We start from the raw sequence: 14,811 nt of genomic DNA, 5'->3' as shown, positions 1-14,811 counted from the left end.
ACTTCAACACCTTTAATTATCGCCCTCTCGCGAGCATATATTAACATACTAAAAAATACATATCCATACAAATTCAATACACGTCACATATGTAAACTAAACAGATTATTTAACCAAGTATGTACGGCAAATTATATTACCTGGTAGTTTATTAGCAAAATCAACGTTACATACTAAACAATAGTAATGGATAAAGCTGCAAATCGTGTGCAGACAATGGGCGGCCTGAATGGCTTACCGGTACAGTGTCGACCTTTAAACGTCAACAGAACTATCGTGTGGTGTCAGTCAGTGTAATTAATTTTTGACGACCAGACCCGGTAATACCGCGTTTGGATAGAGTCCCCCAAAATGACTTCCCCTGGTGCTATTGACAAAAGACTCAAAGTCGCAACCGGTGCTGCGGCAGCCGCCGGTCTGGTGAGATTCCTGTATCCATATTTTGGACGAGATTACAACGCTGTTCGAAGCGGACGAGCTTTTGCTAAATATGTCAAAGGAAACCTTGCTAAAAATCGTTATATTGTGGACCTGTTCGAAGATGCCGTTGAACGAGACCCCTACAAGACGTTCATCATCTACGAAAATACTATCTATACATATGGTGACATTAATACAATGGCCAACAAACTCGCTAATTTCGCCCGAGGAAAAGGATTTAAGGTTGGTGACTGTGCGGCCATATTAATGTACAACGAACCGGCTTATATTTGGAGTTATCTGGGTTTCGCCAAGCTTGGTATGAAATGCGCTTTTATAAATTACAATCTGCGAGCAGAATCGTTGATAAACTGTCTTGATGTCACTGATGCTAAAATACTCATGCTGGCAGATGGTAAGTTTCAACAGATCCAGGCTATTCATATTATTGATCGCGTTGTTCTGTAAGCTTACAAGTGGGTCAAAGTTCAGAGTTGACACATATGGTGTGTGTTTACCATAGATTAGCCTGGACTTTGGCGCATATATACTGTAAATATATCACGTACATTCAATGGAAGGGTGAAAAGTCGAAGTCTGAAAGCTTATATATTTCAATCTGGTATTATATTTGCATAAGACTCACTAAGTACATCATAAAGTCGAAATAGTGTATGCCACTATTATTGTTTACCATATATACTAGTAATGACCTAGCAATGTGTTGGTTGAAAAGGAACGTGATACTTTACGGATCACTTCACGTGTATTGTAAATGCATGTAGTCATATGCTTCTTTGTTTCTGTTATTAGGCCATTATACCTATTAAACAGAATACACTGTAATCTCGTTCTAATGAACGCTTTAGGTGACATATAGTGACATATATTAGTCTGTTATAGTGATTTTTTCACTATAGTGAAACACATAATACATTGGGGTTATTGTGAGCGGGAGACAGGCAGTGTGTTCATTATAAAAGTGTTCAATATAACGAGGTTACAGTAAACATATGACAGTTGTACTTTGACCCAATAAATATTAAGTCTAGCCCCCAAATCAACTTTGTGTCGATAATACAAAGGTTGTTATATACTTCACATTATGTCAAGTGGCACACTAAAGTCACGTGATGTAAATTTGTATTTAGTAGACATGGCTTGGCTATATATAATTGGTAAATACAGTAGGGGTGGAATGCTGACATTGCGATTTGTTCGATGAATTGTTATTGCCAACATGCAGTAGCATGTCTTCTGGTGCCTTGGCGCTAACATGTCACACATTTTGGCATTTACTATTAATGCGAATTTATCATTTTTGTTTCTAAAAACAAACACAAATGGCATATAAAATTTGAAATTAAATGCTGTCATTGTTCAACATTACACTCGGAAATTACCAGAACGTATGACCTTTAGGATTCATACGTTATGCATATTAATTACACACTAACAATGTCATATAAGTTCCGAACATACCCGAACATCCGTGTTAATCGGGATAAGTTTAATCGAACAAAAATATAAATGTAATACCACATACTTGTATTAGAGCACTAGAGCTATTCTCTGCCGGTGTGACGCATCTACTGATCTATCTTATCTTTCTTGTCACTTTTTATTCGATCTTATTAGACCCCAGGCTCCTTTCAACAGTTGAAAATATTGCTGGGGAGCTAGAACAACGAAATATTGGAATATGGACAACAGGTTGCAATGAGAAAACAAAATTCCGGAATATAGATGATGACTTGGCAAACATATCAGATCAGGCCATACAGAGGGAAGTACGAAGTGCTATATTGTACAGTGATGTATCAATATACATTTTCACTTCCGGCACCACGGGTAAGTTAACAATTTACCGGTAAACCGCTTCTGTTTGTGAAAAACATATTTTTTTTTATCGAAGGCAATCACAGATCAACACAAGAGAACTGGTGATAGTTGTGAACCCTAACTACCTCAGCACAAAGGCTGTTGTGTAATGCAAGGGAATGTAAAGGGAAATGTATTGTAGTATTACCTCTGTGTAATTTACAATATATCCGCATTAACCTTCACTGTGAAGTACAATACAGGAGTTGACTTAAATGACTGGTAGAATCAAGGCTGGATAAATTTTGCGAAATAGTAGTTAGTCAGAATTTCCAGACACGCAATCGAGACACTGTATAATATCGAAATATGAATGACAAATAGCAGGTGATATTTCCAGAGATATAGTTGGAATTGAAGCAAAGGAGTGGCCTATTAATCCATGAAACATACTCACACGTATCATAATATGTACACAATTATAATAACTGGAAATGAATTCAGAACGGAAAACTGTTTTATTACTGTAAATAATTATGAGTAATAATAACTGAAATTTAGAAAAACTATGAACAATAAATTATGGAAATCTGTGATTTGCTGTACGGTTTCCAGAAAATAATTACAAGTCTCAGAAGTATTGGAGCAGCAAATTTGCAAACTCGCTAGCGAATTGGCTAACTGCTTGCGCTTTCACTAAACAGTTGGCTTTCGAATCTCGCTGGCGTCGCTCTGGGCTATTCTATATAACAGCATGGGAAGGTCGGCATTCTTTATGAGCTAATCTTAAAGTTGGATGGCGATTTCGTTTTCAAATATACCACGGAAAGTGGTCTATGTTCTATTTGTAATGAGGTGTTCGTATACAAGGGATTGTTCACGCAAAAACGACAAATGGGTCGAATTTTATTAGCGGTTGGCTTAATGTTAACACAACGGATCGTTTGGATGTGACAATTTAATTTTCTCTCTGATTTGTAGAAAACTGTTTCTCAACTTGTCTCTTTATTTAGTTTCAAGCCGTGTTCAAGATGGCGACCCCATATAAACTGTAAATTACTCGTACTACTTTTACATTATCACGGCAAAACAAAGCAATTCGTCCAGGGGGGATCCAGACCAGTACCAAGCCACGTAAAAACATTCTATGTCACCTAAAGCAATATAGACTCGCCCAGAGTATACCCAACCACAGTGATAATAATAATAACTTTATTGCCTCCGTGTAAAAGATTTACATGGGATAAGTACAGCAAAAAGAAGTTTTAAAATAATAACAAGATGTATGTAAAAATATTATAAAAAAAAAATCAAGATTCAAAAGCCAACTTTGCGAGTTTGCAAATTGGCTGCTCCAAAACTTCTGAGACTTGCTGTAAGAGAACCATAACATTTATAAAAAGGACAGTGCTGAGATTCACTTTCATTATTTCAGTAAATACTTTTCACTCCGATCATGAAATCTCCCACAGTACTTCCGCAGACACAGTGGCGATCGCCAACATAACTACAAATAACCCTCGCTTTCAAGAGCTGACATCTTCGCCAGCCAAGGACCATTTGTTCGCCAAAGCCTCAACATTAACCATTGGCAGATTTCACCACGATTTACTGTATGTCGCACGCCCTAAAACGATCATAAGATTCACTTTGGCTAATTTTCACCACCCAATCATGAAAGAAACTACACATTACTTGGTAAAATTAAAATGGCGGAATCAAATAAACGTGTTGCTAGTTTTTCTCTGAACAAGCTCACTGATCATCAAAAGAAAGCGCTTAGTGTTGTATCTGAAGAAAGTGACGTGTCTGTTTCAAACACAGTGCCTCGACTGTGTTGCAGCAAAGACCGAATCTGGCAAGTCGATATGTTATCAGTTTCAACAGTTTTGTCAGTGTACTAAAACACAGTTTGCACAAATATTTAGACATTCCATCGTCATCATTCACTTGCCCAGAAACAATTTTCAACGTTGGAATAAAACATATTGGAAACGCAAAGCCAACACGCCGCCATGATTGTTTTAATCTGCAATGAGCTCCCCGATCTTTACATTTATTATACAGCAACTCTGGTTGGTGGCGCCAGCTCCTTGGCGTGCCCAATCAAATGACTCAGGTTAGCTGCAGTGAAATACAGCTTTTCCTAACACGATCACGCACGGGTTCGTGAGCCTGTTATTAATGGCCGGTTTTAGCGAAACTGTGCGATTTGGGCGATGAGAAGCTGGGGAATGCCATCGACGCTGTGAACGACGCCCCTTATGGCCCATTTAACGTTACAGAAGCATTTCGTCGATGGAGGGCGCGATTGTTAAGCATTGTACATTGAGACTGTACAGTGCATCAAACGTCACCAATCTGCTTATATTTCTAGGCCACCCTAAAGCATCGCGGATTTCATATTTTCGACAGATGAGGGCAATGTTCACGTTTAATATCCTTGGAGTCAATTCAAACGATTGTACGTACATTTGCCTGCCTCTGTACCATTCGTCAGCGACCATGCTGAGTTTTGGATCCGTGGTACGATCCGGTGAGTGAGATTTAAAACTTCTTCATTCATGAATATGACAGTGTTAAAATATTACATTGATGCCAGTTGTATGAATATAACTGACTTAACCCGGGATTACTCCAGTAACAGATCATGTACCCTATCGTCAAGTTCATTATCAAATATGTAATATAGAAGTATTATACCTGATGATAATTCGCAGAAAATGACTACATTTTATTTGTTATCACTTCATTTAAGCTGATACATATTACTGTCAAAAATACAACGAAAATTATCATCACCATCTTTCTTTAAATTATATTTTGTACTGCTGTGATAATAATGTATAAAAGTATATCTGGCAAGATTTACATTCCACATGTTGTAATTATCAATGTCAACTATTGTAAGAAGTATTAGACTTGTGGGAATCTGAAACAGGATATTTAGCGCAGGCAAGGTTCTGGAATGAAGCATTCTGATTGGCCGAGACGCAATGTGTGGGGGTCGGGGTATTTTGCTTCATAAATTACTGTAGTGGTTTACATTGTTAATTTATAGTGTTTTTTTATTATTTTGGTAAAAAAAAGTTAAACGTAAAACAAACGACTCGAACAGGATTATGGGGAGTGGTTATAATAATAATTTATAATTATAATAATAAATGTATTGCAACCTCTACCAGGGGTTATTAAACTTTACTTTTTCTGGTTCACATATCATTTGAATATTCTCTCATCCAGTGTTTTATTCTTTAATTTACGACAGCATCCAGCATGGTCCTTGCAAGAAAGTTTTCAATCCATAAATTCTGGGATGACTGTCGTCGCCATGGTGTCACTATTATATTCTATATTGGGGAAACTTGCCGGTACCTTCTCAGTCTACCTGAGGTGAGTGGGTCCTTTCGTGTTAATCTCCACTTCTCATCGTGAATACGCGCTAATGACGAACGTACAACAGTAAACATGTTATGTAGACACTATGTTTGTTCTGTTGAGTCACATCATTGTTGTTACCTATATATACATACTCATTGTTCACTGCAGGAGGACTTGTTTTCCAAATCTGTTTTATTAATTTAACACTATATTGAAAGGGGCTAAGCCAGTGATAACTTTTATCATTGGGCCCTCTGTAGAAACAAAATACACAATATACACACTATAGGCTTGAGCCATTTACAACAAATTATTCACTAAGATATATTTTGTAAGTTTTCTTAAAAATGCCTAATTAGGCTGAATTTCTAACATGGGATGGCAAGTTATTCCATAGAGTTACCCCTCTATACTGAAACGTCCTTTGGACCAGAGATACTTTACACTTAGAAATGCAAAAATTAAGTAATTTTCGTGCATAGTATTTGATTTCCAAGCGTAAATTATTTTTATCCAATCGTAACCCCCCGAAACATCGATAACTGTGTACTTGTTAACATGTTAATATGCGTCCATTTCCTTCAGCATCCTGACGACAAGCGGAACTCTGTTAGAGTTGCCATAGGAAACGGACTCAGGCCAGACATATGGAAACGTTTTCAGCAGCGATTCAACATACCTCTTATACACGAGTTCTACGGAGCTACAGAGGGAAACTACTATTCTGCGAACACGGACAATACAATTGGAGCCGTTGGTCGTCTCTCTCCTCTAATCAAGGTATGTTTATAGGCTCTCTGCGACTAAATTGTTTGCTATAATTCCCAGACTTGGATGATTTTGATCTCAGTTAACACTGTTAACATTATTATACTATCAGTACCTCACTGGGTTTCATGTGGTCAAGTTCGATTATGAAACAGCAGAACCAGTTAGGGATTCCAAAGGTCGATGCATCCCCACCAAACTAGGTAAGAACTGCTGCTTTTTATGAAAATCTATCAGTCGTAAAAGGGTGAAAGTTCAGTGCCGATATGATTTCGATTTGTTGATCACGACAATAAAAAATTACATTTTTTTTGAGAAATTTTCAGTGGTTTAAGTGACGATGAACACAAGTGCGAACAGAAGCAAACACAGGTGTCGCTTTGAATGATATTGGTTTTATCTATCTACGTCATTTTCATGTCACATTAGTATCTAGAGGGCGCAATTTAGAGGAAAGATCATGTATTTGCACCATGTTTTGTGTACATCAAATTTGCTGATTTCAAATTATGTTTGGTTTTGTTACTTTGACTCTGACTCTGAACTCAGGGCGTTCAAAATGACAATGTACTTCATTCATTTAATTTCCATCCCTCGATCACGAGTATTCATATGCGTTCAATCTGTCTGTACGTGTGTGTGATCTACCAAGGTACTGCTGGTCTACTTATAAATCGCATCACTGAAATCGCACGATTCGAGGGATATGCTGGTAATAAAGACTTGACTGAAAAGAAGATTATTAGGAATGCATTCGTAGACGGCGACGCTTACTTCAACACTGGTGACGTCATGATGCTGGACAAGAACTATTATTTGTATTTTGTGGACCGACTTGGCGATACCTTCAGGTAGCCAATGTAGTAAATGTAGTTCAATCTGCGTGTATGAAGTGTGATAACGGCCCGAATATTTAACGTGTCGTAGTTATCTGAATAATATTCAGTGAGGGTACGACAAACACAACCAAGATATGAAAAACAAACAGTTATTCATCCCTTATCATGTGTCAATATAAAGTCAATAAACCACTATATTAGAACACTGCTGACAAATAATTAACTTTAGAATTTTACAAATACGTTGTTGCTGTGTATGGTTATTCAGACGTGCAAACACGTAACGGGCAGTCACGTGACATCGGGTATTTACCTGTTAACGATATTTTCTCTTACACTACTGTAAATAAAAATGTTTCTGTTCTAGATGGAAAGGTGAGAACGTTGCTACTACCGAGGTGTCGGACATTGTGGCTATGTTTCCAGGCATCTCTGAAGCCAATGTTTATGGTGTTAAAGTACCTGGTGAGTGTTTGTTGTTTTAGTTTTTGTGTTTCTTGTTTATGTAGTACTAGTATCTTGACTTGATGATGTTTTATTTTTACCATATTTTGTTCACGAATATATCAAAGTCGTTACATAACCATACTTCTATCTCGAGGGACAAAGACGTGTGCAATCTTGGTAATGTTAGGTGCAATATAATAATTATTTATTTTTTTCAGATGAAATGTTGGTTTTCAATACTCGTGGCCTATTACGTAGTTGAATATTTTTTCCTAGTATCTTTACAATATATTTCCGAATATTTGAAACTAACCCATACAAATTCAAATATGGATAGCTTCAAACAACAATTCTATAAAATGAAGTTATTACAAGAGCTTTAAAGGTTTTAACTTCAATCTCAGACAACTAATAAACAGACGGGCAATGCTATTGTCCAGAGGTGTCAATCGGCCTAATCCCCGGGGAACGTGTTTCTCGGCTACGCTGGTGGCTCACGCTTTGTCGAATTTTGCCGAATGGCGAGTACACACACCGGGAATCCTCGATCTCGCGTGCTTTCAGTCATTTTCTGTATTCAGTTCAGATCTGATCACCCAGAAACGGGAGAGTTTTATGTCGAGTTACCGAATAATTATTTAGCCAAAATTGGCCATATTTTAGGAAAATATCGATTATTTGAATGTATAGACTATCTTTATAGTAATTTTCTTGAATGTATAATGACGAAAAGGAAACGACTTTTACCGTAACACTCGATTTTTCTAGGATAGTTAACGTCCCCATGTTTACAACAAGCTGGTATTTCGTTATTATATTTCGCAAATCATATACTAAGAAGCCTTTGAAATTATGATACATCAGGGCAAAACTGTACCAGTCAACTAAATCGAGGCAAAATTAATATAGCGGTCTCGAAACAGTACTTACGCGATGTTTTGCTTTACACACAGGTGTAGCAACGTCGCGTCGAGACACAGTCCCTCAATAACATAATTGCTTACAACTATCTAAGTTGATGTCATAAAAACGTTTTCTCGACATTGGGCACGTGACTTGTGGGAAAAAATAGTTTAATCCGCTGTATACATCGATTGTTTTCCAGGACAAGACGGGCGAGCTGGGATGGCCGCTATAGTAGTGAAAGACGAAACTACATTCAGCATGCAAGAATTTCACAACTACATCACATCATCTTTGCCTTTGTACGCATGCCCCAAATTTCTTCGAATCATGGAAACCATAGACACAACGGCCACGTTTAAGCACAGAAAAATTGACCTGATTCGTGAAGGGTTCGATCCGGAGAAAATCAGACAGAAACTTTATTTTTACGATTTTGATAACAAAACATATTCCCCCTTAGATAGTGCTGCATACAGTAAAATTGTTATCGGTAAAGCGAGACTGTAAACGAGCCAGTGCATACCACTGTAGTTATTAGATTCGTATGCAAAGTCAAATTGAATATTTTTTAAATATTATAAAGTTCATCGGATGTCTTTATTATTTACATTGCTATATGATAATTTTTATCCTAATTGAATGTTTCACACAACCCAATAATTCATATTATTGTAAACATTTATACATATCCAAAGTTCTATCTTCTTGTAGTACAAATGTTAAATGATATTCATGGCAAATTATCTCCCATATGATGTGACATGTTATGCTGTATATCACATTATGCATATGTGCATTATCTTGTATATATACTTGTACGATGGGGCCCTGCCATGATGTGGCGCTAGTAATATAAACAAGAGGTGAACGTACGACATATGGCATAATAATAATCAGTTTACTGTAATTGACTTTAATGGACATTACCTTTATGAATTAACTTGTACTAGTGCTTCCACAATGTACTTGGACGCATCACATGAGTGCTTCACATGCATGTATACTCTATTATGCTATACTAGTGTACCGTCGCTTTATTGCGATTGTTTGATTTATGCCAGCCATGGTTAAATAAAGTACAATGCACCGTTATCCATGGGTTATGGATTCGATGTTATGTTTCAGAATATGATACCAATTATTGATACTAAATCAGTGTTTTTCAAACATTATATATGGAATGGCACAGTTATCTTAAGTCGTACAATATTATATGATGTATCCAGCGTGTCATAAAGTGCAGTCATCATATTACGTGGTTCATTCACCCTTTCATGTGATGTGAATTAACCGTGTTGTGTGGTACATTCGCCGTGTTATGTGGTGCCTTTACCATGTCATGTGGTGCATTCATATAGTAAATTTACCATTTTGTGTGGTCCCATGGTGCACACAAACCTGTTTCATCCCATAGAACAATACAACAGGTTGTGCCATGGTTGGATATTAGTCAAGCTGCTGTCACTGATTCCTTGCCAGCAATGGATATCACAGTTAGCCAAGTTTGACTTTGATATTGCATACCGCCCAGGCAGAAGCAATGCTAATGCTGATGGCTTGTCAAGAATGCCAAGAAAAGATGTTGAAGAGACTCCGAGAGCGCAGTTACTTCTACCAAAGAAGCTTAGATGTGATGATTATGGTCTTCATATTTCAAATGTTCATTTTAGGTTTGATAATACCATGGATTTAGTTGTGGCACAATTTCATTGGCCCATGATGCGATCTTTTATGAAGCAATTATGCAATTCATGTAAGAGATGTGTTCTTAGAAAGTCAATCACTGCTACAACCAGAGTACCGTTGTTCAATATCCTTATCACAGAACCACTTAAACTGGTTTCCATCAACCATCTATCATTGGAACGTTCCAAAAAGAGGTTATGAAAACATGTTGGTTGTTAGAGATAACTTTTCAAGATATGCCCAGGCATATGCAACAACAGACCCAAAACAAGCTCTGGGTTTAAGACTTTGTTGAATAATTTCTTCTTAAATTGTGGTATCCCCACTTACAAGAATACAGACACACTGAAACTGGCCCTATGATTCCCAAGGAAATGGAATGACGGACCGCATCAACCATACATTGACGAACATGCTTGGTACTCAAGATTCATCCCACAAACTTGAATGAGCGTACTTTGGAACCATGACACATGCATACAACCGCAAATTCCATGACGCAACTGTCTATACCCCCTATTTTCTTATGTTTGTTCAGGCTCTTCACCTTCCTATTGATTTAGCTTTTGATCTTTGTGAGGATGACAATCTTCGGCATAGATTGAAGTCATCATATGCTGAGGCGATTGCTCAGACTGACTTATCAAGGCAAAAACAAAAGATCAATTATGATAAGAAGTCAAACAATACATTGCTGGAGCTCAACCTTGAGATAGAGTTCTTTATCAAGACAAGACTCTAGTGCCATATGTAGTGGTTCTGAAGAAGCCAAATCTTCCAGCGTATGTTATCTAGTGTAAAGAAGACCATAGAATATGTACTGCACACACACACATGTGAAAGCCCTGAACTTTTCTCAGTGCAGAGAAAAGGAAATTGTGTAAATAGCGTTGCTTTTGATGACCATAGTAGTTGCCATGTGTCTGAGGTTCTGTATCAATGAAATAGATACCATGTAATAGTGATTCTGATAGTGACTGTTTTGCAATCCAGTACTTTCTTAACGATTCTTTAAGAGATCCTGAAATCACAACAAATATATCTGGTTTAAGTATCCAGTAATTCATTGGGCGTCCCAATTATGGTGCTAGCCGAGTTTAGAGATTATGCTTCTAATGTATTTTATAGTGAGCAGTTACTGGCAGATGCTGATGAAAAACTTAATAGTTCAGATATTCTTGTCGTGAGTCAGTCCATGAATCTGTAACTTTGAAGCCAAAAAACGACATCCCTGTCAGGCTCCTCATACACTTCAATCAGGTAACACCTACCAACAAGTTTCTGAAATGTGTATGACTTTACCTAATTAAATGCGTGCATACAAGCAGACCAACCTTCCTCTGTACAACAAAAGCAGGTACCCCACTGAAAGACTGACCAAGAAAATCAAGACTGACAGAAATACTCCTAAATATGGGACCACCTCATCTGATGTTCCTTCAATAACAACACTACTGGGTTTCAATTTTTGATGACAAAGTTCTGGATGCTATTAGACAAAGGACTCGGTTATTGTAGTAAGTTTGGACCCAGTGTCAATCAGAGTGCAATTACAAGAAACGCCATGAACCACAACAATGTCTTTATTTAGTGGACCAATTACCTGTGAGTATCAGTATCAGTCACAATAGACTCACTTTCCAGCACACGCTGCAAGTTAGACTGGTGTACAGAAGTATTCTTAGCAGGGCTATCTTTAATGTGGGCGCCAGTGACATGCACTCAAGCCACAGGTTCTAATTTTTTAAAAGATTTTGTCTTACAGCACCATCTTCTGTGTCTGCAAAGCACCAAGTACTGATGTGGCCTTCTTTCCCACATTTGAAGCAAACAACTGGACCATTATTCCCATAAAAATGTTGTTGTTTATTACCATGATGTGGTGTACTGTTCAGTCTGGATATCATTGCATCAATTCTCTGCCTCATACTTGCATCTTGTTGGCTTGCTCAGCTTGATAATTTGCAACCTGCTTCATTAACTCAGTTTACTCGGCAATTTCAGAATTTGAGTCTTCTGTCTTACTCTTGTCGGTTTTCATGGTAGTATTACCAGTGCTACGAATAACTGCTGGATAACTTTATGCTTTTCCTGGCTCTCTTTCTCCCATGGGTTAAGCGTCTCAACTGCATCCCTGAAACTCATACGCCATGGTTGCATTGGGTATAACTTGTTATATATCTCATCATCGTGCATACCCCTCATTAACTGGTGGGGTAAGATGGTAGTCACGATCAGGCATTGGGCGGCCACCATTCTCTCTCTTCTCGGTTGGACGCAGCACTGCTTCTAAAGCTATGGCATAAGAACAAGCTTGTTCATTGGGTTACAACGATTGTAAAAGTCAGCCAATTGGGTACACTGAGAATCACCTTAGGCAGCATACAACTTTCAATATCAACTTTCTGGCCTTCCTACCCAAATTGCGGACAATGGTCATGAATTGCATATTTTCTGGCATCATCAGATAGGCTTTGTATGATGGAGTACCATAATTAGACTGGCCACTAAGCAAACTACCAGATGAATTACAAGGAATTACTTGGGCCTGCCAAATATCATTATTGACATTACTACTTGCGTTGTATGGCATGCCAGCTTGAAGACCACTAATATAAAACCAATCACTCTACTAGAGACTAGTACACTAGTTGAGTTTGACATAACACTTACTGCAGTCATTTTTGATGGACCACTCCGGGTAGGAACTGGTGTATTGGATGGATTACCTTTATTGTACTGTAGCCATGTAGTTATTTTGTTGTGATGAATTGGTAACAGTTTGAAGCTGGGTAGGGTAAAACTAACCTGTCTCACGACGGTCTAATCCCAGCTCACGGGTGCACCTGGGTGAGGTTGATTAATGTTTACCTTCGAACTGGCTCCATGTGGAGTGTATGGTACTTGCCGGTCACTGGTAGCATAGTGGTTGTTGCATTAGACTCATGATCGGTAGACCCAAGATAAAATACTACCTTAGGCCAAACACCACAGTGTGCCACAGTCTCAATGGGAAGGCTGAGATTCATTCAATAATGTTAAGGTCTGCATGTGCTTGTGTTTTAGCGAGCCTGGTTGACGCCATGATAGCGCTGTCATGTTTGCATCATGCTGGCATTTTAACACCACACTGCGAAAACGGAAGCAGGCGTGGGAACCCACGCCGACTCAAATTTCTTTGTTACTGCATTACAATTTGTCCACGTAGTGTGAATTCATGCGCCAGCAGGTGTTAATTGACTTCTCGCCAACGCTTAAATGGGGAGGGGGAAATGGAATAGGGGGAGGTTGGGATGTCATACCAGGTGCAGGTCTTGACGGATTGTTGCGATAACCTAGCAAGGGGTTTCTTACGTGTCTTAATATTAAAGAACATCGAAGCTCAACTCCAGAAACTGACTGTGTCTGACTACATCGGTGTGTGAATGACTTCAGTGTTCCGTTATAAGGTCTTATGGTATTCCTACACTGCAGAAGCGATCAATCCCCGAAATTTCCCTTTGAGCAACATTACAGCGCATTAAATTGCATTTTATAGAGAAATGGCTGTATAGCCCTGTCATGTAGTCCCTAATATGAATTTGGCTTCTGTGTGTACTGTGTGTCAGCACTAGCACTTGCAATTTGCACATACAACAAAGTCAAGAGAGACAGTCAATGTCCAGGACTGTCGCCTAGCACAAATAGAATTTTAGAAAAAAGTGTACAGTGCTTGCATACTCACAGTAGTTGATCCACTCCCAGACTCAAGAGATGGTAAGTATAAAATAAATTTAGAATCAGTAGTAATAGCACTAATACCAAGAAATAAAATCCAACATATAAGGCAGCCCAGATAACTACAACTGCAACACTAACTACCCTACAGTCAGGAGAGATAATATTAATGTGTGTAAATACTAAACAAGAAAATCTCCAATATAACTACAAACAGTACAATGTCCTGAAAATAAAGCAAGTTAACGTGACAAGAATTACTAGAATTCAGAATACCACTATGCTGAAAATTACAAGCTGCAAATATGCAAAATCTGATAAATTTCTATACAATATATGGTATGTACCCAAATCAAAACGAATATAATAGAGAAGGAAGGACAATTGGCTAAAAGTGAGTTAATGACAAAATTCGAAGACAGTAATAATAGGTTAAAATTACACAGTGTACCTAGACTAATAATAATAGCACAGAAAGAACTGGTGTTAGCTGCATGGGATATAAAGCTACAGAATAAAATAAAAGCACTGCAATTCTCAAATTTAAGGTGAATTTAGCATGAATAGTATAAACAAATGTTACACATTGACACAAATCATACACAAGCAAATATTATGCGGCCAAATGTAGATTAACTGGCGTCGTTAAAAATGTATATACATATGCTTTTTTACCTCTCGTTAGGTTTAAAGTTGTGAGACATTTTCACAATTGTGTATTCATCTAGGAAACTAGGTGAAGGTAAATAATAAACATCGATAAATGCCCTACTTTGGAAGAGCAGACAACTCCCCGGGAACAAAACATTTTATATCATGCATTTGT

The 14,811-nt window shown here is 37.9% G+C and overlaps 1 protein-coding gene across 1 annotated transcript; it reads left to right on the top strand.

Annotated features, from left to right (window-relative positions):
* The first annotated feature begins 351 nt into the window (after positions 1 to 351).
* On the top strand, positions 352 to 9,089 carry LOC100373989 (long-chain fatty acid transport protein 2-like). The gene is made up of 9 exons (XM_002740975.4): positions 352 to 835; positions 2,059 to 2,271; positions 4,619 to 4,777; positions 5,510 to 5,634; positions 6,208 to 6,402; positions 6,503 to 6,593; positions 7,043 to 7,241; positions 7,597 to 7,694; positions 8,782 to 9,089. Exons 1-9 carry the CDS (start codon positions 352 to 354, stop codon positions 9,087 to 9,089), a joined length of 1,872 nt encoding a protein of 623 aa, XP_002741021.4.
* The last annotated feature ends 5,722 nt before the right edge of the window (positions 9,090 to 14,811 follow it).

Source organism: Saccoglossus kowalevskii, chromosome 16, assembly GCF_978046115.1.
Source record: "Saccoglossus kowalevskii chromosome 16, keSacKowa6.1, whole genome shotgun sequence".
Lineage (NCBI taxonomy): Eukaryota > Metazoa > Hemichordata > Enteropneusta > Harrimaniidae > Saccoglossus > Saccoglossus kowalevskii.
The sequence above is the reverse complement of the archived record's forward strand: the minus strand, read 5'-3'. Positions and strand labels throughout refer to the sequence as shown.

Bases quoted from the DNA above. Each gene is read 5' to 3' on its own strand.
- LOC100373989 (XM_002740975.4), top strand. From the start codon at position 352: ATGACTTCCCCTGGTGCTATTGACAAAAGACTCAAAGTCGCAACCGGT. The intron at 4,778-5,509 runs GTGAGTGAGATT...AATTTACGACAG, and splicing joins TGGATCCGTGGTACGATCCG to CATCCAGCATGGTCCTTGCA. The intron at 5,635-6,207 runs GTGAGTGGGTCC...CATTTCCTTCAG, and splicing joins ACCTTCTCAGTCTACCTGAG to CATCCTGACGACAAGCGGAA.